Source organism: Hylaeus volcanicus, chromosome 5 (genome assembly GCF_026283585.1).
Source record: "Hylaeus volcanicus isolate JK05 chromosome 5, UHH_iyHylVolc1.0_haploid, whole genome shotgun sequence".
Taxonomy (NCBI): domain Eukaryota; kingdom Metazoa; phylum Arthropoda; class Insecta; order Hymenoptera; family Colletidae; genus Hylaeus; species Hylaeus volcanicus.
The window spans coordinates 10,144,338-10,170,376 of record NC_071980.1 but is presented as its reverse complement, the minus strand read 5'-3'; the positions used below and the strand labels follow the sequence as shown (position 1 = coordinate 10,170,376).

The window sequence follows — 26,039 nt, the reverse complement described above, 5'->3', positions numbered from 1 at the left end:
AATACTTCGTACGAACGATTCTTGATCAAAATTGATTGAAAGAGAATATTTAAAAAGAAAATGATTAAGAATTGTAATATAATATAAGACTCTGCTCTGAGACTTTATTTCGCAACACGTTCATTGCAATATTTTACAATCTTCCGAAATGTTCTAAACTTCGACAATTAATATTATAATAAACGAGGCCAAATGGCGCAAAAGCTTCGAGGTTTATGATATTTGTCACTTATAGAATAAACATCTAAATTGCCATGCAAATCCACGACTCCATACAACTTCATAGATACAACGTCCCTATATCAGCTGAAAAATGGCGGCGACCAATCGGAATCGGGCAACGTTATTTCCCGACTCTGATTAGATGATTCCTTTCCAATATTCGTTATACATTTTCGTATTTTTATATACATAAAATACTGAATTTCAATTAAAACTACAATTCGAGTGAACAGAGTCACGTACACCTACGCACGCTGCATTTGGTACAAGGACGTATTGGAAAGAGGTATTAATAAATCTTTATACGCGTTATTAGTATCGCATGTACTAGTTAGACATTCTATATTCTACATTCTTTATTAATAACAGAAAATAATAAAAATATATTTAGGTAACAGAAAAAACAGAAGAATTCGCTGAAAAGGGTTTCGATTGGTGGGATGCAGCGTTATCAGCATCGATGAACCAATTGCAAACCTCGCGCCATACGTGTGCGTGTAAACTTGCGACACTTTTTTTTAAACATAATTATAGAAGTATAACACAGCTATGGTAAAAACGGCGCGTCGATACAACGCACCAATGCAAAAGCAGTAATAAATTATCACCGTAAACAAATTTCTGATTAGAATATTTCATATTTGTCTTTTCGAAACATATTTGTTTACATGCGTTGTATGTTTGACTCGATAGCTCTGAAGTCGAGAGCAGCTTCGAATTTATTATTCCATATCGTATTCATACACATATGACATGTACAGGGGACAAACAGTGCGAAGGGCTCCACCTGTAAATAGGACTGATCTAAACGAAAACATGATATGAAGAATAGTAACTTTACATAAGTATCAAATATAGGTAACATAGAGGTCATGCATTATCGGACTTTTATTTGAATTAGGTCAAACAAGATTTAGAGTACGATACATACGGGAATTCGCATCTGCATTCCGAATTATACTATTACTTCGCGCTGTTATCGGATACTGATATATCCGTGGTTCATGATCGTATGTTATCGAAAGATAACGTGAAACTGCTATACATCTTCCGAGACGGTCGAAATGTTACAAAGATTTTGGGTATCTTAATAAGAATTTTCGTAGAACACTGTTGACAAATAAAAAAAGAAAGAAAACATGAATGGTGTGTGCCGTTGTTACTTAATAATAACACGAAATATTTTCGTGCAGCATCAGAAACAAGACTTTGTCGCTATCTCATCTGTCACATCGTATTTATTACCTGGACACATACGTAGCAAATCTACTTCGTGAGTTCGAATATGTATTCTATTTGTATTTCTTATATATTTCAATAATACACATATTAATTTTGATTTTAGTGTGGTACCGGTGAAGCTAGCGTACGCTTCCTACGAATCGATGAAGGGAACAAAAAATTCATCCAAACATCCTATCATTCTAATGCACGGCTTGTTCGGTTCGAAAAACAATTGGAACTCTTTATCAAAAGCGATACACCAGCAAACAGATCGTAAGGTAGATACACGGACTTCGTACTATATGAGGAATACTTGGAATAACTTTATAGGTGATAACTATAGATGCAAGGAACCACGGTGATTCTCCACATTCTACAGAAATGTCGTACGAACATATGGCAAAGGACGTAGTTCAACTTATGAACGACTTGGAATTTGAAAAATCTATATTAGTAGGACACAGCATGGGAGGCTCTACGATGATGTACGTGGCTTTGTATTATCCAGAACTAGTAGAAAAATTAGTAGTGGTAGATATGTCTCCTGTGAGGACTAGTCCTAAACTTATGGAGATCAAAAAAGTATTTCGTGCTATGCAAACTGTACAACTAAATAATATACCAACTTTAACGAAAGCACGTAAAGTGGCAGAGGAACAACTCGCGAATCACGATGTCAAACCTTTGGCTATACGTCAGGTAAGCTATTACTTTCCTATATTTTTATGAACTATCTGACTATATCACATAAAATTACATTTCAATTGCAGTTTTTAACGATGAATTTAGTGGAAGCCAATAACGGAAAATATAAATGGCGGGTTAATTTACCTGTACTCGAACAGAATTTTGATTCAAATATAGCTAAATTTCCACGTTCGGAAACAAAAGTTTATGAAGGACCAACGTTATTTATAGGTGGTGCTAATAGTGATTATATACAAGTAGAAGATCACAATGAAATTAAGAAATATTTTCCCTCTAGTCAATTTGTGTACATAAGTGATGCAGATCATTGGGTTCACGCGGATAAGCCAACCGAATTCCTGAAGATTGCAGTCAATTTCATTAATCAACCATAACTGTAATTATGGTACCAATGTAAGAAAAACACACAATGTATTTTGTAAACATATATATGTATTTATGTGAAATTTATAACATTACAGGATAAAAGAAGTGGAGAATAGCAAATTAAAATATAATTGTACATTGTGAATAAATTGTGAATTCTGCATCAGGTAAGAACTTATAATGCTTAACATTTCTTTAGTTTCTTATTTGTTATGTTTCCATAAAAAGTACATATTCAACGTTATTTTCAGCTAGGAAAACATTTTATCAAAATTGGAAAATAGTTCCACGTAAGGCCATGCTTTAATATAGAACGACTATTTAGAAACAAAAATTTGAATAAGATTTTTAAATTATCGAAATATGTAATATGCTCGATGAACGATAATTTCAACGCAAAATGTGTTCGTTAAAATATGTAAGTTCGATCGAAAGAATTTAAAGAACTACATTTTATGTAAATTTTGTATTTATGTAAAAATTTGAGTTGCAATTTTGTGCAAGAGATAAATAAAATTATAATTTAAAATTAGTTAAATGCGTGCTAATATTATCACAATCATTTTTGCAAAGTGCAAATTCATTGCTAAACTTTTGTTCGTATAATTCAACAAACCGCATACTAAAGTACATCGTGTGTATGTCCACCATTGTATGCATAATCTGCTTTATTGTGCATTACCAATTGATTGTCCACAAAATAAAACGAATCCGAGCGTGTTTCGAATGGATTTGCAATCATTTCAGAAACTGCAAGATCATTTTTAATACCCATATAACAAGACATTAATATTTTAAAGTATGCAAGAATTGAGAATCGTCACTTACCCAAATCGCTAGGCAGAGTAGGAAACTCGTAAATGTGTTCACAGGTATTCTTGCTGTTCGGTATACAAAATCCAAATTGAAAGTCAAAGGTTTTTAACAACCTATCCCGAAAGAAGTGACGTTCGATCATTCGAAAGTTATTCACTGGTTTGGAACCCACGAGAAACTCGACCGTAGCACCGACAGTCTTTAGCTTAAGAAATTGAGGAGTAAATTGATAACGTACGAATCTGCCAGTATTCGCGTCCTCGCAACCGGATTCTTCGCATTCCGGTTCTACCTCTTGACTGGTGTCGCATTCTACAATATATGCAAGAAATTTGGGTTCTATAATACGCGATATAGAGGAAATTTTGAACGATTGATTAATAGAACTTATAAAAATAAGAAAGATCTATGTATTCTTTTCGTGTCCTATTAACCGTTTACACAAATTCTGTTTGTTGTTACTAACCAACAGCTGGTGGTTTAGTTATTTCGAACAATATCGCTCCCGTATCTAAATCTCTGATTTGAAATCTTGTAAAATCAATGTCGTAAATGTTTGCCTCTGGAGAACACAAATATTCTGGAAATAAAATGTACAAATTATTATTATTTTAAATGGAAAATATTCGTAAGAACGTTTATTAATTTTTGATATATTCGAGTAGAAAAACGGTGTCTTACTATCGGTAATCGTAGGTAAGCGTAACACTATTTCAGGGGTTATAGGATTTCCTTCGATATTGCCATTATCGGCGCTTTCCTGATTTGTTGATGGCGGAAATGGAGCAATAGCTTCGTTTGATTTGTTTTCGCTATCAACACTCATAATTTCAGCGTGAATAGACCATAAGTAGACGATTAGCGTACCACTGAAATGTAAATAACGCATATGACAATCCTGACGTGTAACACGTGAGACGATGTTCTTTAAATATTAAGTAATTTTCCACGTACTTCGTGAAATATATTTTATCCGATATTTCCAATCGTGGAAATGCCTACCCATCCGATGTCGTTTTCATCGTGAAACTTTTCAACCATTTCTTTGCACTTGGACAATTATTAATGCGACGCTCAAAGAATGTCAATCATAAAAATACGTATCCTGAAACTATACACGACTATAGAAAAACAGCTACGTTGTTTATGCCACATTAACGAAATAATCACTAGGAATCGTTTTCGAACTCTCTGGTTAAAGACTGTAATATTTAGATTATCCGACCGAAGGAAGTTTTGTTGTCAATCTTATAATAATTTGTCAAATGTTTACATATTTCGACCCATTCTAAGTCGAATATAGAATAAACGTTTGACCAGAAATGGAGTGGCCAATAAGGTTCCCTCTTAGTCACGTAGTTTTGTTTAAATAAAATGCTTTCAGAAAGTAAATGTACTTCTGGGAATGCTGGAAATATTAGGAATGTAATAAAGGATAATTAATAAAAATTTTACAGAAATAGTGGGAATTATTTTCTTTAGTTACCTTTATGGATGCACCTGTATGAACTCAATTCAACTCGATTATGTACAGATATACTTTAGGAGTACTGTATTTACTGATTGCATTTTATGGAGAAATTAATTGCTTTCTAAAATATATTAGATATCTGAAGTTGACGAGAAACTTTCAAGAACCGTGTCGCATTAATAATTTTTCTATTTATTGTCTATACATTTAGTATTTTATCTCATTTAAAATTATTCAGTGTTCGATAGGCTGTCACGGTCTACATACTAATGAATATTTTCATATATAATCAATCGGCTCGTTTCGTTAAAGAATTTTAATTGTGTCACTAGCAGCGAACACGAGTACTTGATAATTTCTTGAATTTTATATGATTTTATAATTGTTTCGTGTATGTATGTACGAACGCGTGTACACAGTAAACAAACCATCATGTCTAATCAATCACAAAAATCTAACGAACCTTACCGCGAATTAGAACTAAGCGGTTCTGAATTGAACGTTAATTCAGGAAGTACCTCAAGATGTAGCAGAAATTTCGGAAACAATGTTGATTGTTCGATGGAACTTTCTTCCGTAGTAGTAATTCCAGATGGTATATTATTTTTGCGAAACGCCTATATCGTTCGTATAGAAAAATTGTTCTCTTTATAATATTACTGACACTTTTTATGTACAGGGTAATCTGCTTAAACTTATCTAAAAAAAAAAAGGAATGGGTATTTGTAAGTTATGTAAATATTTTATTATGCATGGAAATATATCGTTGGTATCGATGGGATTGCTTCGATTAATAATTGTTACATATACAAATATTTCTCTGCAAGATACTAATGAAAAACACTCTGCAAAATACTTACATCTTATCTGGGTATGAATTAGGAAAACAAATACTAACAATTAGTTTTACAAATGCATGCAAATAAAAAAATAATTTTAATATATTTAATAATGTAACTGTAATAAAAATTGCAACGTAATTATCAAATTGTCTGCAATATGCAATTTAACGTTTAATATTTAATAATTCTTAAGAGATACTGTTCTGATAGAATGTGAAATTGAATGTGCAAACAATTGGACATGTTATAAACTAATTAAAATTAATTTGTCTTAAATAGTAGTATGTTTTATTGAAATGACCTCTATTAATATTCGTTGACAGATACATTTACGGTAATCCAAGCTATAAATGCGCTAGGATTTGGCAAATTTCAAGTTAAGCTATCCCTGTTTACGGGTCTTTGTTGGATGGTAGACAGTATGGAAATAACGATATTAAGTATTTTAAGTCCATCATTGCATTGCGACTGGGGTATAACTAGATATCAACAAGCTTTAGCAACTACGGTAACCTTCTTGTATACAAAATATTATGTTTCAGACATGCCCTGTAATAATTTTAATGTAATATATTATTATGATTGTTTTAGGTTGTTTTTCTAGGTATGATGCTAAGTTCTACATTCTGGAGTAATTTAAGTGACAGATATGGTAGTAAGCAATCCTTAACTTTGTGCGCTGTATTGTTGCTTTATTATGCATTCTTGAGTGCCTTTGCACCAAATTTCTTGTGGATTTTGCTGCTTAGAGGACTAGTTGGCTTTGCTATTGGTTGCGTACCGCAATCGTAAGTATTTGCTAAGTTCTGTAAATGAAAACAAAACAGTTTAAATAGATTCAAGTAACATTACTCCATTTATATTTCAGAGTCACTTTATACGCAGAATTTCTTCCAGCAAAGCAAAGAGCAAAATGCGTCATTCTATTAGACGTAAGCGTAACAAATAAATTTCAATAATGACTATATTTCAATATGTCTTATTTAAATAAAATAATTACTTTCTTGACAGTGTTTTTGGGCACTCGGTGCTTGTTTCGAAGTGGCGATAGCATTGGTAGTAATGCCAAACTTTGGTTGGAGATGGCTTCTTATCCTATCGACGATACCGCTTCTTGTATTCGCTATAATTACACCAGTGAGTAATATAAGCGACTAATATTACAAAAATTATGTACATACGCATCATTATGTGTTTCGATAGTGGTTACCAGAGTCTACAATATTTGACATGACTAGTGGAAGGATGGATAAAGCCGTCTCCACATTAGAACGAGTAGCAAGAGAGAATAAGAAACCTTTACCGCCAGGAAGATTAGTCATGGATCGTTTTTATCCAGTAAATCATGGTAAATTAAAGGATGTGCTAAGTAAAGAAATGTGTAGGACGTCTACTTTGCTTTGGCTTGTATGGTAAATATTTCAATTCTAATTACGTTCTTAGGCACTATTTGCTACTAATATTTTATACATAAATAACTAAACATTTAGGATGAGCACAGCATTTTGTTACTATGGTGTAGTACTAATGACGACGGAACTGTTTCACACATCGTCGGAACAGTGTAGCTCCTGGAAAAATAAAAAAGAAGATATTTGCCAATTGGATTGTCGTTTGGAACGTAGCGACTACATCGACCTTCTTTGGACGACGTTAGCCGAGTTTCCGGGAATTTTTTCTACTATTTTTGCAATCGAGAAGATCGGCAGAAGGAAAACTATGGCTTTTCAACTCGTAATGTTCGCCATGCTCATTTGCTTCTTAGGCAGAGCTTGTTTATTGAGCAGAGTAGCATTGACGCTCGCGATCTTTCTAGCCAGAGGCCTGATTGCTGGTGTATTCCAAGCAGCTTACGTGTATACTCCAGAAGTGTACCCTACGCATTTGCGTAGTACCGGAGTTAGTACATGCAGTGCTATGGCTAGAATCGGTGCAATGGTCACACCGTATATAGCTCAAGTATTTCTTCAGTGGTCTATAACTGGAGCAATGGCGATATACGCTATAACAGCATTATGTGCTGCTGCGGCTACTCTTGCTTTGCCCGTTGAAACAAAAAGTCAGCCACTGAACGATTCATCTCAAGAAACGAGATGAACCCGTATCAGGTTTTCTTTGCTAACATTGCTGAAATTGTTCAACTAGATATAAAAATATATCTTTAGCACACAATTGTTGAAACAGCAATTTTTGCGCAACGAAACAGAGCACATTTATATTTATTGATATTCATTTATTTCAGTTTTTTTACATCTGTATAGTTACATGTACACATGATTAACGTTATTTTTAATATTCGATCAATCTTACCTCGTAAACTGATCGGAAGTAGAATATAACTATACATATCACATTATAAGTTATTCGACACATGTTTACTATTTTCTTGTAGTGTATTAAATATAGACTTCAATAGTGGATTTTATAAGTACATAAGAAATGTAGAAAGACTGATATAAAATATTAGTATACAACAAAAGTGCCAAAATGCACAAATGTGCAAGATTAGTATATATACGTAATAAATCATGATTGTTCTTATATGTTCTAATGTTATATAAATAATAAGATGTATGGAACAAAAAACAATAATTTATTGTTATAACACAGACAATGGCAAAAAATATTACCTTGAAGGATTCGCTTGATTTTTGTACGATTGTTCTTTGTAGAATTCTATATTTGTACAATAAAAAAATATTGAGAAATATTAATCCATTTGTTTGGTTTTATCTTGTACTTCAAAATCCAGGAGTAAAAAGATCATATTGTGAACTAAAAAAATTGTAACAAATTAATATATTCATTTAAATTTGACTAGGAATAGGTGACATATTATAGATAACTTTATAATTGACACATAAATAAATAAAAATTAAGACTGTAACTTTTATAAATAGTGGAAGTATCTTTATAGGTATGAATTCTAATATTTTTAGTTGCACTGTAAAACTATAACAATTAATTTTTATATCTGTTCTATAACATCTGCTCTGAACTATAACATTTTGTAATTTCCGCTATGTTAAAAGGACATAGGCCGAGTCACAATAATTTTCTTTTTCTTCTTTTTTTTTCAATAAATGCAAGTTCAAATCCAAAATAGTTACAAATCGTATGGAAAATGATTTCAAAGAGGTTTAATATGAGAGAGTAATTCTTCTTTCAAATATCCTGTAGATTCGCTTGCTTTATCCGAATCATTCTCCCAAGAAAATACTAGGAGAACAGCTGGAAATAATTCCAATTCGAGTAGGGTCTTATTTAAACACTCTTTGTCAAATGTTTTTCCAGCTAGCTTCCTTAAACAGAACGGCCTCTCGTTATTCGCTAAATTTTCACGGACGAATTCAACTACAACCACGTATTCGTCGTGAACAAAAAACGTTCCTTGTAAAATAATATCGTCTGGAAATTTAATACGAATCAACGAGAATTTATATTTCCTAAGTCTCTGTTTCTCATCTTTTTCTCTCATTGCTTTTGTCCTCAGCATTTGATTTCTTTCGACGCATTCGGTTCTGTTAATATCGTTAGAAATGAATGTCAATCAAATTAATTTAACGACATTTTATATTTCATTCATAATAAATATATGTAAAAATTACCGAAGTTGCTGTTCTCTCTGTATTTCCTCTGGAGTTATATTGAAGAAGTTCGGTGGCAATTCGCTTCTCTTGCTTGCCGCCATAGGTAACAACACTTGGAGGTTTCTGTCTAATTCAAGCGGAATAGGTTCTACAGATTTTAATGCCTCTTCTAACATGACAACATCTTCGATACTACAATTTTCTGGATTGTAAACTAAGAAATCTTCCTCTACATCGTTATGCAACAACTTTATCTGTCGAAAACCAGCAGCATTTAAAAACTCTAATGCGCCTTCTATCGGTAACACTTTGTCCTTTAAAATAATAATTATATATTAAATCTTAGAATTGCTTTTACGCTTATGATAAAAGAAAGATAACAGAAACCTTTGTTCTCTTTGTACAAATTTTAAATAAATGAAATTTATTATAAAAGTTTCTCGATATTATTAAACAAAAAATTAGTTCTTCTACGCTCGTATTTGTGTTTGAAACATATTTGCCTAAGTTTATATGCTAATTTTTATATCGTTACGGCAAGAAAGTCAAATAAATAAGAGATTTCCAATGAGAATACATTTTTTGTAAATCTATTAAAAGCATAGTATTACCTGGAATATTTTGTTATGCACTCTAATTTTTCTATATTTCTCTGCTTCTGGATTATTTATGATGTTCTCTAGATACTTTCCAATTGTTTCGATACAATTGTCAACTTTTTTCCTGTCTGTATTGCAATTCCGTATAACTAAACACGCTGTTAATCCTGCTTCATCCCCTTTTAATTGTTCATACAAAAACTCTTTTATTTTTTTCTTCCATTCGTCTTTCGATAATATTTCATTGGATAAATATGGACAACGAAAATATACACCATCAACAGCTAAGATGGAATTATCTTTTACAGGGGTTTTTGTTTCTTCTTCCGATACTCTACTAGTATTCTGTGTTTCCTGTTGTGCTTTCTTTTCCTGTTCTAACTCACGTTTCACTTGTGCCTTTATGGCTGCGTAAGATCTGCAAACAATTTAGTTTTATACAGTTTTTGTTTAAGTACTATTAAAATAGAAAATACAGGAAAAGAAATGGGTATCGTATTTATATATAACTTACGTGTTAAATTTAGTTACGTTCTTTTTCTCTTCCAATCTCGCCAATGCAGCTAGACCAGCTACTTTAGCTTCTTGCGTAGGTTCTACTCTTCTAACTGGCTCTATCGATGAAGTGGATACAGTAGAGGTGGTCGATTCTGTTAATCTGCATACAACGGTTTAGGTAAATAAGATAAGAATAATGTCAGCGATCGATAAGTTTCGATAGATTATACAAAAATTTACTTGTGTCCTTTTCCAGCATTCATAAACTTTGCATTCAATTTCTTCTTTTGAAAGAATGCTTTAATTTTGTCTGCCATATTTCTCAATTATTACGATAATACAACGGATTGTGAAAAGTAGATAGGTAGTTATTAATGTTTCCTGATTTCTAAAACAATCTTAGCGTTTTTAATTAGATAGGAAACCTATAAAAAAATGAAAAAATTAGTACAATGCGCGCAAATATAGTTACAATGATTATATTCTTAACTTTTTTTTAAGTTAATTACTCACGTTAAGTAACAAATTATTCACCCGACGAAGAGTCACGATCTTCTGGTATAGGTTCTATAAAAGAAGAAATTATGTTAGATTGATTACAATTATGAACAGAAAGAAAGATGAGTTTCATCTAATTATTTTGCGTAAATTCTGCAGAATTGAAAGCAATTTTGTGACACACTTCAAGCTTCGGATTAATCACTCCCTACTTACGTATATCTACAATTTATTATCTTTTAATAAGCAGATTGCATTGTCATTCTACGACTAATTTTCGATTAATTTTCTGTATTTTTACTATTGCAAATATATACAAGAGAAACCCTTCGTATATTGTTTCGCGACGCGGATATTCGCGTGCATACGTCGGGATAGAAAAATACAAATTCTCTTACTTGGTTCCATAAATTGTTCGGAAATTCTATCGCCGTAAATATGCCAAGCGATGAAAATCAGAGCCAGGATACTAACGAACGTGAACGAGAAAACTTTTAATAACTGCAACTGAAAATCGTCGAACGAAAACAATGCTAAAAGCTCGTGAAAACGATCGGACGACTTTTGTCCGAGCTCATCGTCGACAAAAATATTGGTTAAATTGAACGTTAATCCAAAAGTCGTGGATACTATGTTCGCTAAGCCATATGTAAACGTATTGATTATCTCCGCCAGGTAGTCTATCCAAGCCCACGAATTTTCATGTGCACTACTCATTACATGTGAAAAACTCTTAATTGGATTAAACTTAAGAGACTTAGGTACACACTTTGCTCACCACTTCGTTACGTCATATTCACACGTCACGTTTCGACACCTCAACCATCCGAATCATTCTTACCTACGAGCATGAATTCCAAAACGTGATGAACACAAATCCGTTACGAAACTCCCAGATGCTTCCAGATACGCTGAAAAAATGTCATTCGGTTTACTCTCTTATCGGACAATTTTGTATAATTTATGAACAGTAGTGCCATTCATTCGGCGACAAAGTTCTCGGCGTGTGCAAACTTTCCGAACCTGTAACTTCTATATTTAGTTTTTTTCTTTTTCAAATTTTACGAAAAAACTGTTTCAAATCGCCCTCAGAATTATCACTTTCAAGGACTTCCGACATTTTTGGGACACCCTTGTATTATTAGGTTTAGTTCTTTATTATTATAAACAGGATTTTGAATAAGATTAGATTCGCTATTCGATAACAGATCGCGATCATGATAATCATAACCATTCTTCTGGTGCTTTCGTTGGGAACAGTTGGGAACAGTTGTTCATTATTGTTCACTAAGAAATCACTATAGAGTATTTGCATTTGTGACGTATTATAATAAAGAAAACATATAAAATATACATAATGTATGTTGAATATATTATACGATTATTATAATGATATTGTTATTTCATTTTGCATAAGTGCATATACCGTTTGATTATGTTTAGCATGTGTTCATTATGTTAGTTTATATCATAAAAAAATCTGGTTTAACCTAGACATTACATGGATACAAAATAACAATATTCCATGAAATAATTTATCAATTTGAAGATTTAACTTGTGTATATAGATATTTAATATATTAAATGTATCGTCATTGTTTCAGTCTTTCTCGATGTAATTACGAGTTACTATTATTTATGTTGTACGTTTTTATTTAGTTCTAGTATATTCAGAATATTTAAGAACGCGACGTTTGCATTAATAATTTATTCGTTATCGAAATATATATACATATAAATTAAGTAGTCATGGAAGTTGAACTGAGTATTTTTTGTTCTAAACGTTCGTAATATATTTGAACAAATATAACGCACGATTGGTATCATGTTGGTACGTGCGTGTATGACGGTGATCGTTCCCACAAGCTAATTCCACTCCAATTTAGTTTAAGTATTGGACAGAGTTCAACAATCACCCTTCGCGAATAACGAATTAAATTGTCGGTTAAATTCCATTCGATACCGTTCGAAATTTTATAGAAATGATTAAACGTATAAAGTACGACTGTAACGATATCGTTGTTTCACGTTTCCTTTCCTTCTTTACCATGACTTTTTATTTTATTCGATGTACAACGTTTACCGAATATAGAGTAATACTTATTCGCGTATCTTTATAATTGAAAAAAAAAGACATATCGATTCGCGACGATTTAAACGAAGAAACTTGCCGCTTTAAAGTTCGCCTTTACTTTATTTTAGTTTTACTATTATTGACGAACGGCGTCGGTATATGTAGAGCATTATCGGTGTTACGTTTCGAATATCGATCCAGAATACTTCTGGACATACAATATCAGCGTATAGAGAAGACTATAAGTGACGTTATTCCACGTGTATGATATACCGTTTATTTTGAAACGTATCAGTAACGTTCGGTTTTGTTTCTCTTGGGTTGAAAATGAATCTGATCAAATACAACGATGAGGTGGATAAATCTCGATAAACCGGCCTTTGTAAACAGATTATAGTTCATAAACGTTCGTCGAGGGTCGACTTACGAATGGTCTGGCAACATAATTCTTCCATTACGAAAGTTCCAGAGACACCGACTGCCAATTGATTGAAACAATCTATGCATTCCAGCTACACGTGATGTAATTGAACGGTTCACAGACCTGCTAACAACCGACACTTTGGAATTCTAAAATGTCCTCGCGCTTTTGCCTTCTTTTTTTTTCTACGCAAGTTTAAAGTTCAAACGTTCTATTAACGAAAACGTTGTCCAACGCTATCTCTTTTTTTCGATTTTTCGATAGCGATACATTTCAAGACAAAGGGTTAAAATATAATTTATATTATACTGTATACTGTACAGGGTGTCCCAAAAGTCGCGTAGGAGCCGGAAATGGGGGGGAGGGGGGTTAGCTGAGACGATTCTGAACAACAATTTCCTTCGCAAAAATGTTGGATGGGGCTTCATTAAGGAGATATTAACAGAAAACCTCGACCAATCAGAGCGCGCGTATACCGTTGGAGCGACCGTGGTAGCGAAGTCTACGAGCTAAGCGGCCGCGTCCAATGTCCTTCGATGCACGTCGAGTCGCTTGTTCGTGTACAAGCGCGGCCGCCAGCGTGTAGCCTTCGCTACCACGGCCGCTATTATACTCGTCTAAAGTAATCGAAATAATGTTTATAAATATCTTGTGACGCTAAAGCTACCACAAGGTCAGTCGAACAAGCATAGATTCGAAATCAAGATCGGGTAGAAGAAGAAAAGAAACCAAGTTACTCGAAAACGCATTGAGAATTCGCGAACGAAGCATCGAAATATATGCGCACGTATTAAAGAGGCAAGGTAGACGCGAGATTTATTTGAGGAAGACAGTGCGAGGGAAAGAAGCAAGAAAGAAAACGATAAAGAAGTTGCAAACGCAGCACATGTTTGCATTTTATTAGGCGGCTTGGTAAAAAACCGAGTAGTAACCAAATATAATAGGTTCCAGTTAAACGTGGCAGGAAGGGGGCTGCGCGCCGTTTCTTTTAAAGCGCATGCTTGCGCGTCTTCCCGACAGTTACGTTTCGGCCTGCGAACAAAGCGTTTGGTTGCTCGCCTTCGAGCGTTATTTCCATTCATTTTAGCTACACATTTTTTCTTCTCTACGAATATACATATATAACGGATAAAAACGGCGCTTTGAGAGAACTCATCACTCGACATACGATCTACACAGCAGATTAGGCACACAGCCTTCTATTCTATCGGCTACCGTCGATTTGTAATCCAATATACCTGACAAACTATATACCCCTTTACAATTAAGCGTTTTTCGCTGATACAACGTGTAAAAGTTTGATATCGAGCAGAATGACTATGAAGATTCGCGTTGAATCGCCGAAAGTGAAATACACCCAAGATTATATCGAAGCACGATACGAGTATCAAACGACAAACGTTAAAGAGGACGACGATAGAAACTATACGGTAAGCATGGCAAAAAATTCGCTTTCCACCTCTGTCCATATTATTCATAAATAACATTACGTTTCCTTTATTATTTTTCAAATGAAACAGACACGTACTCCTGTCCTTTTATATTTACCGCTGTACCTGTACCGAGTAAACCAGTATATGGCGGGTGTTCGATAAATATACAGGGTGTCCCAAAAATATTGTAACACCTTGAAAGGGGTGGTTCGGGAGGTGATTTGAAACAACTTTTTCCTTAGCGAAAATGTTGTCCGAGGCTTCGTTAAGGAGATATTAACGGAAAACCTCGACCAATCAGAACGCGCGTATACCGTTGGAGCGGCCATGGTAGCGAAGGCTACGCGCTAGCCGGACAACATTTTCGCTAAAGAAAAAGTTGTTTCAAATCACCCCCTGAACCACCCCTTTCAAGGACCTCCATTTTTGGGACACCCTGTACATCTCTTTTTTTTCGTAATTCTCCTATTAGAGATGCCAATAATTTTGATGGTGTCCATTGGCTCCCCATAGCTAGGGTAACTCGGGATCGCTAAACCCGTACCGTAGCTACATTTGCAATTAAACATAGCTACAGCCCCTGAGTTGAATTTAATTCCTCCGTTTATCGACGAAACGTACTTTCACGTGTGATCATTTTTCATTAGAGAAATTCATTTCTACGAGAACTTTACGAATCAAATATTAATCTATGCACATACCTATACCACTCGATACTACCTGCTAATACGACGCGAGGTCGCTGAAGAGATTTATTGAAACCATTTTCATAATCTAAGTAATACTATAACGGTACTACATAACGAATATAACTTGAAAAATACCTGCTTCTAGCGGAATTTATGAATTTTCTTACTATTTGAGAAATTTCGCTGTTGCTTTTAAGCATATATGTATACACATAGCATAATATATCACCTGCACAAATGATCGAATTATTATGAAGAATCATGATCGATATTCGATTTGCAAAATAATCGTGATACGACCGTTTATAATTAACCTATCCGTAGATTTGTCTATTTGTAGATTCGAAAAATATGCCAATGCTTAATTCGACGCTATGCTTAAGATTAGAAGAAACGGAGTTTCTTTTTTTTCTTTTTAGGAAAAATTGTATAAGCGTTCAATTTACAGATTTTGTATTTAAAAATTCTTTTCTAGGGAAAGGAACAAATATAATAAAAAAAAAAAAAAATGAACAGCTGATCGAACGCTATGATTTTAATTTCGGAAATGAATTTTTCAATTTTTGAAAAAAACAGGTCCTTGTATTGTACATCACTGTTTACTAGCAGAAAAATACCTTGGATACAAATATTAACAATTACTACGTGTAATATTATTTCCTTTATGCATTTAAGAGTAACATGTTACAGAATGTAAATGCATGTTTATTTGAATAGGTGTCACCTGTATCGACAAATTTATTAATTAGAACACAGTTGAAGGTTCCAAAGCTTGGATTGATGTTGGTAGGATGGGGTGGAAATAATGGTACCACTATCACCGCAGCGCTGTTAGCAAATAAACTTAAGTTGACATGGGAAACTAAGAATGGTCTTCAAAAAGCAAATTGGTACTTAAAATTTGTTAAGGAAACCTTTGTTATCATTCATTGAACTATCAAATTAACTATCAAATAACTTTTATATGTATTTATACTCATAGTTTTATATACAAGTCTTTCGTTTACAATTTTAGGTACGGTTCTTTAATTCAAGCTTCTACCGTTAAGCTGGGTAGAGGAAGTAAAGAGGATGTATACATTCCTATATCTTGGATGCTACCAATGGTAAATCCAGATGATATCATAATCGACGGTTGGGATATTTCCGATATGAATTTATCGGATGCCATGCATCGCGCGAAGGTTTTGGACATTAATTTACAGAAGCAATTGAAACCGCATATGGAGCATATGAAACCAAGAAAAAGTATATACTATCCTGACTTTATTGCTGCAAATCAGGTGAACATTGCTATCTTATCTACTATTCGTTAACATGTTCGTTAGCGCGAATAAAATTCGTAAAGAATAAATCATTTTATTTGTATGTTTTCAGGAAGAAAGAGCAAATAATATTATTTCTGGTACAAAACTTCAGCATTTAAATTCAATTAGAAAAGATATTGCAGAATTTAAAAATACAAATAACTTGGATCAAGTGATAATATTATGGACTGCTAATACCGAACGATTTTCCGAGATAATTCCAGGTGTAAACGACACAGCTGAAAATTTATTGAGAGCTATAGAAGAAGACCATTCGGAAGTTAGTCCAAGTACAGTGTTTGCTGTTGCAGCAGCTTTGGAAGGTGTAAGTAATAAAATTTACCATAAATTATTGTAATAAATTCTTTGTAACACAATATGTCACGTATTAATATATTTATACGATCGTACTTTTAGTGTACATATATAAATGGCTCTCCTCAAAATACCTTTGTACCAGGAGCAATAGAATTAGCAGAAAAACATAATACATTTATTGCTGGCGATGACTTTAAATCTGGACAAACGAAATTAAAATCTGTGTTAGTAGACTTTCTAGTCTCGGCTGGTATTAAGCCAGTATCAATTGTTAGTTACAATCACCTTGGGAACAATGACGGATATAATTTATCTGCTCCTCAACAATTCCGTTCGAAAGAGGTAACTTGGTCGTCTAAGAAAACTCTTTGATACCGAGCGAATAATTTACGTACTAATTTGACTAATCGCTCGACGTTACATTTTACTTAGATTTCAAAAAGCAACGTGGTAGACGACATGGTACAATCGAATAAGATTCTTTATCAGCCTGGAGAAAAGCCAGATCACTGTGTTGTTATTAAATATGTTCCATATGTTGGTACGTATACAAAATATATAAAAAAAAATGTGCAACAGTTAAAGAGACAGCGCTACATGTTTTTAATGTAACATACTCATAATCTGTTACTTATGCATACTGAAACTGATATTTGATTTTCTATTAGGTGATAGTAAACGGGCAATGGATGAATATACATCAGAAATATTACTCGGAGGTCACAATACTATCGTGGTACACAATACATGCGAGGATTCTTTGTTGGCTAGCCCGATCATTTTAGATCTGGTTTTGTTAGCAGAAATTTGTTCGCGTATTACATTCAAATTAGCGGACACGGAAGACGAGTTTACTAGATTTCATAACGTGCTTTCTATATTATCGTATCTTTGCAAAGCACCGTTAGTACCGCAAGGAACACCAGTGGTAAATGCATTATTCAGGCAACGGACTGCAATTGAAAATATTTTAAGAGCATGTCTCGCGTTGCCTCCCGAAAACAATATGTTACTCGAGCATAAAGTTATGTTTGGGAAGCAGATATAAGTTCGAGAAAACAGATTCTATTTTTAAGAATAACATTATCGCTGGTTTCGAAAAGAAAATAAACGAGCAGTATTGTCTGAGAATAATATGAAAAACAGCAACAAACATTAACGTTTTACTCCATTATTTTTTTAATATAATTTTTATATGAGAGCATCAATTTACTGTGCACGTTCAATTTCATAGAATATTGCGATATGCAACTATGACATATACTTCCATAAGAGAAAATCTAAAAGTATATTTTTACAGTGAATACTTTTATTTTTGGATATTTTTAATAATAAAAAGTTGCTATTTTTCGATAAGCCCAGAATGTAATTATACACGTAAAATTCGACAGTTTCATCCAAGAATATTTTGTAACTTGCTGTACAGTTCCTTATATTTTTTTTCAATAAAAATCTCTATATTGAAAAATTTGTTATTTCTTTAAGTAACGATATATACAAAACTAATGAATTTTCTATAAACATTCCTATGAAAAACTGTAATATAAATATAGGCATATATATTAGTTACATTATTAATAAAAGGAAAACGATTTTGTTAAAGAATAATAACCCAGAATAGCAAAAAGAGAATATTTCAACACTGGAAAAAAATTCAATTGAAATATTCGCGGTTATCAAATAAAATTATGCGCATGCGTCGGACACACAGAAGACGAACCACAGAAAAAAAAATGAAATCATATTAACATAATTACAAAATACGTTCGATTCCCTTATTATATATACGCGTTTATATTTAATCATCGAATATTCGATAATTCGTAATAAATTACGTTCTATCTCGCGTACGACATTTTCGATTCCAGAAATACAATCGCGGCCATTACGAATATACGCAACGTCATAACTTCGGTAGAAGAATTTTCGAAGCCAACAGTGTAACGTGGCATGAATTCTCGTTTCGGTGCGTGGCACTCGCTTCGGTTCGACTAACGACCGATTCACGAAAGTTACGTGCGTCTCTCGGATTGTAATCTATGACATGGATTGCTGTTACGGAGTGTCGTGTACGAAAATATTCTATGGCTATTGAATACTAGTCATGAATTTTGGAAGTGTAGAATGCCCGTTGCGTAGGTCGAAAATAACATACGCCAAAGGCGGTATTGAATCGCGCCATCTAGATATCGTTAGGAAGAAATTATATTAGTGAGAGTTTGGAAAAACTTTTGAATATTGTTATTACTTTTCCCGATAATGAGTATGATAAGGTAAAAAATTGATGAATTTAAAGAATTGGTAGCACGCACGCCAATCGCATTCCCGTCAAATTCAAATGCAACGGTACGATACGCCTTACGATTAAATCCACTTAACCTCAATTTTTCGTATGAAAAATGAATACCTGCGATTACGAGAATATAATTTCGTATCTGTCTTATGAAGAAAATAAAAAAATTCGATCGTTTCTGAGGGAAGAACTGAAAGGCATTTTTCATTTTACGAACAAATACGTAAACTTCAAAAGCCTGAAAATATCGGTAATATTGAAGTAACGACTGCAGTCTGTTACAGTAACGATAATATATAGTAAATAAAGTTACACGAATTGAGTTTTATCAATTATAGATTAATTATCGAACTTGTAATAATGGCATCTCATGCATATAATAGTTGTGCGTAAAATTAACCTAGAAGAGGAATAACAAGTACTGTAAATACAAGATGCACAAGCAGCGTTACAAAATGGATTGATTTTCTTTTTAATGAATGCAAAGGTAAATAAAATTGTATTATTGTTATTATTATCTCTCGTAATCTTTTAAAAATGAACTTATAAATTACTTTTTTTATAAGAATATTTGTTTACTTCGTTTTGTTGCATGTCTTGCATCCAACATCTGTAATTCAATGTATACAAAAGTAGCATAACTATAAAATTAATATTTAACATTAATTCTTTTCTCGTTTAGATCGTAAGAGTTAGAATTATTTGCAAGTACGTATGCAGAATACGATGCAAAAAATTTAAGTTATCGGATCAAAGATGCAGCACACTGAAGTTAATAACAGGGATCATAACTATAGCGAAGTGAAAGTAGATAATCTTCAACATAGCGATAGCAATATTCAAAATGTGTTTGATAACGATATTAAAACATGTAAATCAAACAAATTGGCGTTAATATCGAACAAAGAATCGTTCGGTCAGATTAAAGATATAAACGAATTGAAGAAGATAACGCCTCGCGTAAAATTATTGGCTCACGATGCTAATAGCTTGAACGAGTTAACCAAAATTTCTTTGCACAACAAAATATCTGCACAAAGAAGATTATCGCTACTGGAGCAAACTAAACAGGAGCTGAGGAAATACTGTAGGACTTGCGCAGGTTTAAAGCTGCCGTTAGTCGACATTTTTAGCGAGAAAGGTGTTCAAATGAGATTGAGTCAACAAATTAAGCACTTGGAAGAAATAAATCCATATGATAGTTTATCGACTCAGATGTGCATGGACTGTATCTGCGACTTAAAAATGAGTTACAAGTTTTTTATGCAAATTAAGAAAGCAGAGGTTAAATTGAAATCTATTCATATTACTCTGACAGACACGGCGGCGAGAAATCTAGAGGTAAACAAGATACAATCAAACGAAAATGCGGAAAATACAGAGATGCTAATAGACAATTTTGAAGAGTATAGTACAATTAATCCATCTACTAGCAAAGAATGCAATGAACAAATACAAAGAGAAAACGTCGCTTCGACCGTTTCACCGAAAGAAGATGAAAAACCTTCGAAAGAAGTTGAAACGATAAATATCGCCGATGAATCGGAAAATAAAATTGAAGTTGAGATTTTCGAAGATGTGATGGTTGAACATAACAGCGATGATAACGAATCCATAGAAGAGTTTGATCCAGACGATCCACCTTTCCAACCGGATACTTCTGATACCGCGGAATCCGACGATGAAATAGATGTACAAACACCGGTCGCGAGAAAGCGAAATACAACACAGCAGAAAGAAAATATTCTAAATCAGTGTTTACAACCAGTTTTCCTTTGTGATAACAATTCAGTCCTGGATAACGAAAATACAGATTTTAATCAAACGACATACAAATACGATACATCGCTGAATGCATACATTAAAGTAGAAGACACAGACGGTAGTAATTCTAATTATACTACCGAACCGTACAGCATATCTAAATCTGAAACTATATATAACAGCGAAAGTACAAAAGAATCTTCGAAACAGCCAAACATATTAAAACGCAGACTTTTGTTGCAGACAAAGAAAGAATCTACCGAGGAAACGGATGAAACTACTTGTCAGTCTAATGCCTCTGATAAAAATGGAAGTCATAAAGATGTTAAAGTACAAAAGTTAGATTTACATAATCCCTTGAACGTTAATAGCAATCAAGAAGACGGAATCATGTACGTTACCGTTAAAGGTTCTAAACCGAACGAAATATTATTAGTTAAAGTTAAGAAAATGGATAAGCCGTTAGAAAAAAAGGATGAGAAGTCGTTGAATAAAAAAAACTTTGATATTAAGCCCATGGAAAAGATCTTGAAGCGTTACGAAACGTTAGTCACGAAAGAAAAGGATTTATTTCCCGAACGAACGAAAAAGTCTGAAATAAGAGAACAGATTATCGAAGAGCAAATAGAAGAGTACAAGAAAAAGCGGGAAAAGGTGTTGGGCGGGCATGCTAATATTTCACTTCCTGTAAAACTCGAAGAAACTCAAACTCGTTACATTAAGCGTAACGAGAGTCAGGAGACTCAAAGATATTCTATACATATGGAAAACGATTCAGTTGTAAATACGCAACTCGATAAAGACAGCAACGATAGCAATGTAACTATTATCAAGATCGAAGACGACGATTCGAAAGTTCTAGAGACAGTAAAAGAAGAAGATAAGACCACTAATGAAAAAGCATGTGTAAATACCGAGGAATATTTGTCACGTCTAGCAAAACTTAAGTTAAAATGGGAAGAAGCAAAGAGAAAAAAAGAATCTCTTCAGAAGGAACTCGACGAATCGTATACGGAAGGAAATATTGAAAAACTAACGAGAATTTTGGGAGAAAAAGAAAAAAACTTACAGGATTTTCAAGATTATTTAAAACAACGTAAAATTGTGATTACGAGACTAAAGGACGAGGATATCATATCACTCTACGAAGATAGGAATAACGCAGTGTTTAAAAATAATTTACCCGATTTAATAGACGAAAGTCAACCGGTGGATTATATTCCGGAAGAACATTATTTGGAATGCGATTATTGTCCGGAAACATTTGCTTCCAAAGAGGTGCTCGAGGAACATCTGAAGATACACGATTATAAAATTATGCATTTCTGCGAAGACTGTATGGAAGAATTTCCAACGAACAAGGCGAAAAGGAATCACAATGTGGTTTGCATAAAAAAGTTATTATGTAAATACTGCGACATGATACTAGATTCGAAAGGAAAGAAACGTCAGCACGAACAGAAACATTGCGACAGTATGTACGGTCAATTGTGCGATGTGTGCGGTGAAAAATTCAAGCATCAAGGAACATTAGATCAACACATAAAAACGCAGCACATGAGTTGGGAGAAAATATTTCAGTGTCCGAAATGTCCGAAGAAATTTGCTTTCAAACAAAAGCTTAGCTTTCATTTGAAATCTGTACACACAACGTTGAGAGCCTATTTGTGCGAAGATTGCGGAGCGGATTTCAAGAATCCTGCGAGTCTTAGACATCATAGAATACGTAAACATCAACCGGTAGGGAATAAAAGAGAGTGTCCAGTTTGCCATAAGTTAGTACCATTTTATAGCCTTTCGAAGCACATGCATACTCATAAAGCGTATACTATCCAGTGTCCGCACTGCGACAAAATGTTTAAAAATAGTTCAACTTTAAAGCAACATGTCAGAATTCACGAAGATCAACGTCAATATCGATGCGATACCTGTGGCGTTGGTTTCAATAGGCGGGATGGTTTGAGATTACATATGAGAGTGCACGAGAAAACTGACAGTAGAGGATTAAAGGAATGTTCGTGTCAGGTTTGCGGTGAAAAATTTCCAAATCATTCGACGCTTGTTATACACAGAAATCGTGTTCACAAAGACGGTAGACAATACACGTGTCATATATGCAACAGATCTATGATTTCGACTAGGTCGTTAGAGTGGCACATGTCTCACATACACAACGAATCGCTTCCTGGGGTTGTTAAGGAAGATGTGGATGGAACGCCGGAAAAGAAGAGAGTATCCTGCTATCATTGCAATAAGACTTTCAAAACGGAAATGATTCTGAGGACTCATATTAAAAACACTCATATGGAGAAGGATCCTATGAAGTGTTTAGATTGCGAATTAACGTTTACTTCCGAGGTGAGATTAAGACATCATATGATGATAACGCATAATAGATTAGAGGGAACTTTACCGTGTCCGCATTGTCCAAAGAGATTTGTAAATCAGCTTAGGTTAAAAACACACATGATATCTCACTCGGAAGAAAGGCCGTATACGTGCGAAATTTGTGGATTTAATTTAAAGACAAAGATTCAGTTGATCAAACATCACCAAAATAGACATAGCGACGAAAGACCTCTGCAATGTAGATATTGTCCATGGAGGTGTAAACAAGTTAGCGCTCTTGTATGCCACGAAAGAACGCATACAAACGAGCGACCGTACTCTTGTAGCGTGTGTAGACAACGTTTTAAATACTTAGGCGATAAAAATAAGCACGAAAGACGACATGAAAGTTTAGGAGGCTCTGGCTTTAAAAGAATAGTGCCCGGTCGGAATATTAAACCAAAAGTGAAAGAAGATTCTTCCAGTTCCGATCAAGAGCAGGAAATGTTGGCTAAAGCAGAACCTCAGGGCTTAGAAGGCGAGTACGAAGAACAGACGGATCAACAGTACGAGGAAGAGCAGATAGTTAAGTTCGAAGAAGAACAGCAGATAGTAAAGTTCGAAGGAGAAGAAATAGCGGAAGAATACGAACAGGTCTATGAACAGGTAATTATAATTTTGTGTTCTATGATAAATATATACCCTCTTAATTTTGAGATGTTGCTAATATGTTGCTATATTTCTGATTCTATTAGGAATATGAAGAGACCTCCAGAGAGGCTTCGGATGCTGCAGAAGTCATAATGAATATGGAGGATACTACCGTTTACACGGAAGAAGTGACTGCGGACAATATAGAGTCTGCAGAAATAATAGCGGATGAAATGATGACAAACGAAATACTACAATCAGGACTACAACCAGGTGCTGTGGTTCATTTGCAACAAGAAGATGATTCAGGAAAAATACAAGTGATCCCCGTCATGTTGTCCTTGCCTGATTTATCTGACGCGAATACAGAGGTCAACTTAGCTACAGCATCTATAATGTATAATAATTGAATTTAATATCGCATTCTGTGTGTGCGGTATCCTTTGTAAAAAAAAAGAAGAAGTGACTTTTAAAGTTTTATTGTGGTAAATTAAATCTTAAAGAAAAACTTTTCTTTTTAATTGGGGAAAATAAGTAGGGACTAAATCACACATTCCTGTAACTAAAATTATGGATATTCTAAAATGTAAATTTCGTCGAGGCATGTGTAGGTTGCAATTACTAAGAATATTAAATATACATATACCCAAAGGTCGTGATAGTTTTTTGCTATTAAACAGAAAATTTTGTAAGATTATTTCGCTATACGAAAATACTTATTAAGATTGTAAAAATGACGACATAACAAATTTATCTTCGTAATGCTTTTCAATACAAAATTTTCGTTTAGTTATAAATGATAAAGATAAATAACTGTATTATGATATAAAGTATTTTGTACAAAACTATAAAGAATGAACATATATTTTACTTGATAATAACTATATAAATTTCATGGTATCAATAAAATTGACATGATTCATAACCATGAGACTATTCATGAAATATGTCGTTCACGATTCATATTCGATTGATTTATTACTTTTACTAATTACGTTCTTTTGCAAGTATTTTTCACTTTTTATTTGATTAAAGCGTGAACAAATAACTAAGTTTTTATCTATTGTAGAAATAATGCATTTTATAGTTATAAATTATACTAAATTAAGAGAAAAATATTTAATACGATTTTGGTATTCTCCGCGTTTCTTTCTTTTGTAATATATGTTCATATAACGTAAACATCAAAAGATATACGAGTATGAAATTCTATAAGTTTCTAATAAGAAATACATTACAGAATTTTATACGTTAAAAACTGGATGCTCAAATGCTATAGTTCAAGCATTATTTACGTATAATTTTTATTAGTAGTATTGCTTTACGATGATATTTCTTTAGATAACTAAAGTAGAAGTGAAGTAGAGATATTCGTGTTAATTATAATTTCAAAAAATATATAAGTACTATCCTTATTATAAAATCATATTGTATTATATGCTTCAGTAATTTTTATATATACTTCATTCAAGAATTTATTAAATAAAATTATTCATAGAATATTCTGTAATTAATTAAATTTTAAACAGGAACATTTCTTATTTATCATGCACTGCGATAAGTTACACACTCTCACATTTTAGTTTTCTTTTTATTACAAAACAATCTAGTATTTTAACTTTTATTTATTTTCTCATATCATTGAATTTTTATCTGTCAATCACATCTGTATTTTGTGGCAATAAAAGAACTTGAATGTCAGTTAACTTTTCTATTTGGTACTTTATAAAATATTTTTAAGATTTCTGCTGTACATATAAATACTCGTTAAATATACATTAAAATTATGCATAATCTATAGATCCCAGGAAAGTACATTTTTTAATGTATATGCAGTAATAAAATCATATATTCACATTATGTATATTCGTATAAAATGTATATGGAAAATACAATTAGGTTTTGTATTTGTATAAATAAAAATAAC

At 33.3% G+C, this 26,039-nt stretch overlaps 6 protein-coding genes across 19 annotated transcripts; 4 read left to right on the top strand and 2 right to left on the bottom strand.

Moving 5' to 3' along the window:
* The first annotated feature begins 80 nt into the window (after window positions 1-80).
* LOC128876990 (protein ABHD11) lies at window positions 81-3,052 on the top strand. 6 transcript variants are annotated; one of them, XR_008457171.1, is made up of 8 exons: window positions 81-508; window positions 614-713; window positions 1,416-1,495; window positions 1,568-1,724; window positions 1,777-2,145; window positions 2,217-2,547; window positions 2,616-2,687; window positions 2,772-3,052. XR_008457171.1 is itself a non-coding variant. In XM_054123876.1 (5 exons), exons 1-4 carry the CDS (start codon window positions 1,362-1,364, stop codon window positions 2,526-2,528), a joined length of 972 nt encoding a protein of 323 aa, XP_053979851.1. In that variant the 5' UTR covers window positions 1,339-1,361; the 3' UTR covers window positions 2,529-2,530; window positions 2,616-3,052. The 6 variants fall into 6 exon arrangements, 2 of the variants coding, with proteins under 2 accessions (XP_053979851.1, XP_053979849.1); XR_008457170.1 differs by lacking the exons at window positions 81-508; window positions 614-713 and having other exon boundaries at window positions 1,339-1,495; window positions 1,568-1,719; window positions 1,790-2,145; XR_008457169.1 differs by lacking the exons at window positions 81-508; window positions 614-713 and having other exon boundaries at window positions 1,339-1,495; window positions 2,217-2,530.
* LOC128876992 (protein unc-119 homolog) lies at window positions 707-4,964 on the bottom strand. 3 transcript variants are annotated; one of them, XR_008457172.1, is made up of 7 exons: window positions 4,823-4,964; window positions 4,291-4,744; window positions 4,018-4,205; window positions 3,803-3,916; window positions 3,349-3,648; window positions 1,154-1,332; window positions 707-1,009 (listed from the first exon to the last, which is right to left on the bottom strand). XR_008457172.1 is itself a non-coding variant. In XM_054123880.1 (6 exons), exons 3-6 carry the CDS (start codon window positions 4,160-4,162, stop codon window positions 1,310-1,312), a joined length of 582 nt encoding a protein of 193 aa, XP_053979855.1. In that variant the 5' UTR covers window positions 4,163-4,205; window positions 4,291-4,744; window positions 4,823-4,964; the 3' UTR covers window positions 707-1,309. The 3 variants fall into 3 exon arrangements, 2 of the variants coding, with proteins under 2 accessions (XP_053979855.1, XP_053979854.1); XM_054123880.1 differs by having other exon boundaries at window positions 707-1,332; XM_054123879.1 differs by lacking the exons at window positions 707-1,009; window positions 1,154-1,332 and adding an exon at window positions 2,567-3,270.
* A 236-nt stretch (window positions 4,965-5,200) lies between these two features.
* Window positions 5,201-8,087, top strand: LOC128876986 (synaptic vesicle 2-related protein). 3 transcript variants are annotated; one of them, XM_054123862.1, is made up of 8 exons: window positions 5,261-5,402; window positions 5,487-5,532; window positions 5,973-6,157; window positions 6,241-6,437; window positions 6,518-6,581; window positions 6,661-6,786; window positions 6,853-7,061; window positions 7,140-8,087. In XM_054123862.1, exons 2-8 carry the CDS (start codon window positions 5,523-5,525, stop codon window positions 7,744-7,746), a joined length of 1,398 nt encoding a protein of 465 aa, XP_053979837.1. In that variant the 5' UTR covers window positions 5,261-5,402; window positions 5,487-5,522; the 3' UTR covers window positions 7,747-8,087. The 3 variants fall into 3 exon arrangements, with proteins under 3 accessions (XP_053979836.1, XP_053979837.1, XP_053979838.1); XM_054123863.1 differs by having other exon boundaries at window positions 5,487-5,678; XM_054123861.1 differs by lacking the exon at window positions 5,487-5,532 and having other exon boundaries at window positions 5,201-5,402.
* Window positions 8,088-8,225: 138 nt separating this feature from the next.
* LOC128876989 (UBX domain-containing protein 6) lies at window positions 8,226-11,790 on the bottom strand. Of its 3 annotated transcripts, none has more exons than XM_054123871.1 (7): window positions 11,676-11,790; window positions 10,850-10,903; window positions 10,577-10,761; window positions 10,353-10,496; window positions 9,851-10,256; window positions 9,258-9,553; window positions 8,226-9,170 (listed from the first exon to the last, which is right to left on the bottom strand). In XM_054123871.1, exons 3-7 carry the CDS (start codon window positions 10,651-10,653, stop codon window positions 8,780-8,782), a joined length of 1,314 nt encoding a protein of 437 aa, XP_053979846.1. In that variant the 5' UTR covers window positions 10,654-10,761; window positions 10,850-10,903; window positions 11,676-11,790; the 3' UTR covers window positions 8,226-8,779. The 3 variants fall into 3 exon arrangements, with proteins under 3 accessions (XP_053979846.1, XP_053979848.1, XP_053979847.1); XM_054123873.1 differs by having other exon boundaries at window positions 11,604-11,676; XM_054123872.1 differs by lacking the exon at window positions 11,676-11,790 and adding an exon at window positions 11,613-11,674.
* A 2,532-nt stretch (window positions 11,791-14,322) lies between these two features.
* Window positions 14,323-18,515, top strand: LOC128877182 (inositol-3-phosphate synthase 1-B). 2 transcript variants are annotated; one of them, XM_054124276.1, is made up of 8 exons: window positions 14,324-14,759; window positions 15,927-16,098; window positions 16,169-16,341; window positions 16,467-16,734; window positions 16,829-17,083; window positions 17,176-17,418; window positions 17,509-17,617; window positions 17,745-18,514. In XM_054124276.1, exons 3-8 carry the CDS (start codon window positions 16,232-16,234, stop codon window positions 18,122-18,124), a joined length of 1,365 nt encoding a protein of 454 aa, XP_053980251.1. In that variant the 5' UTR covers window positions 14,324-14,759; window positions 15,927-16,098; window positions 16,169-16,231; the 3' UTR covers window positions 18,125-18,514. The 2 variants fall into 2 exon arrangements, with proteins under 2 accessions (XP_053980250.1, XP_053980251.1); XM_054124275.1 differs by lacking the exon at window positions 15,927-16,098 and having other exon boundaries at window positions 14,323-14,759; window positions 17,745-18,515.
* A 192-nt stretch (window positions 18,516-18,707) lies between these two features.
* On the top strand, window positions 18,708-25,790 carry LOC128877178 (uncharacterized). Of its 2 annotated transcripts, XM_054124267.1 has the most exons (4): window positions 18,708-19,619; window positions 19,708-19,856; window positions 20,052-24,127; window positions 24,217-25,790. In XM_054124267.1, the coding sequence occupies exons 3-4, from the start codon at window positions 20,126-20,128 to the stop codon at window positions 24,520-24,522; spliced, it is 4,308 nt and encodes a 1,435-aa protein (XP_053980242.1). In that variant the 5' UTR covers window positions 18,708-19,619; window positions 19,708-19,856; window positions 20,052-20,125; the 3' UTR covers window positions 24,523-25,790. The 2 variants fall into 2 exon arrangements, with proteins under 2 accessions (XP_053980242.1, XP_053980241.1); XM_054124266.1 differs by having other exon boundaries at window positions 18,708-19,856.
* The last annotated feature ends 249 nt before the right edge of the window (window positions 25,791-26,039 follow it).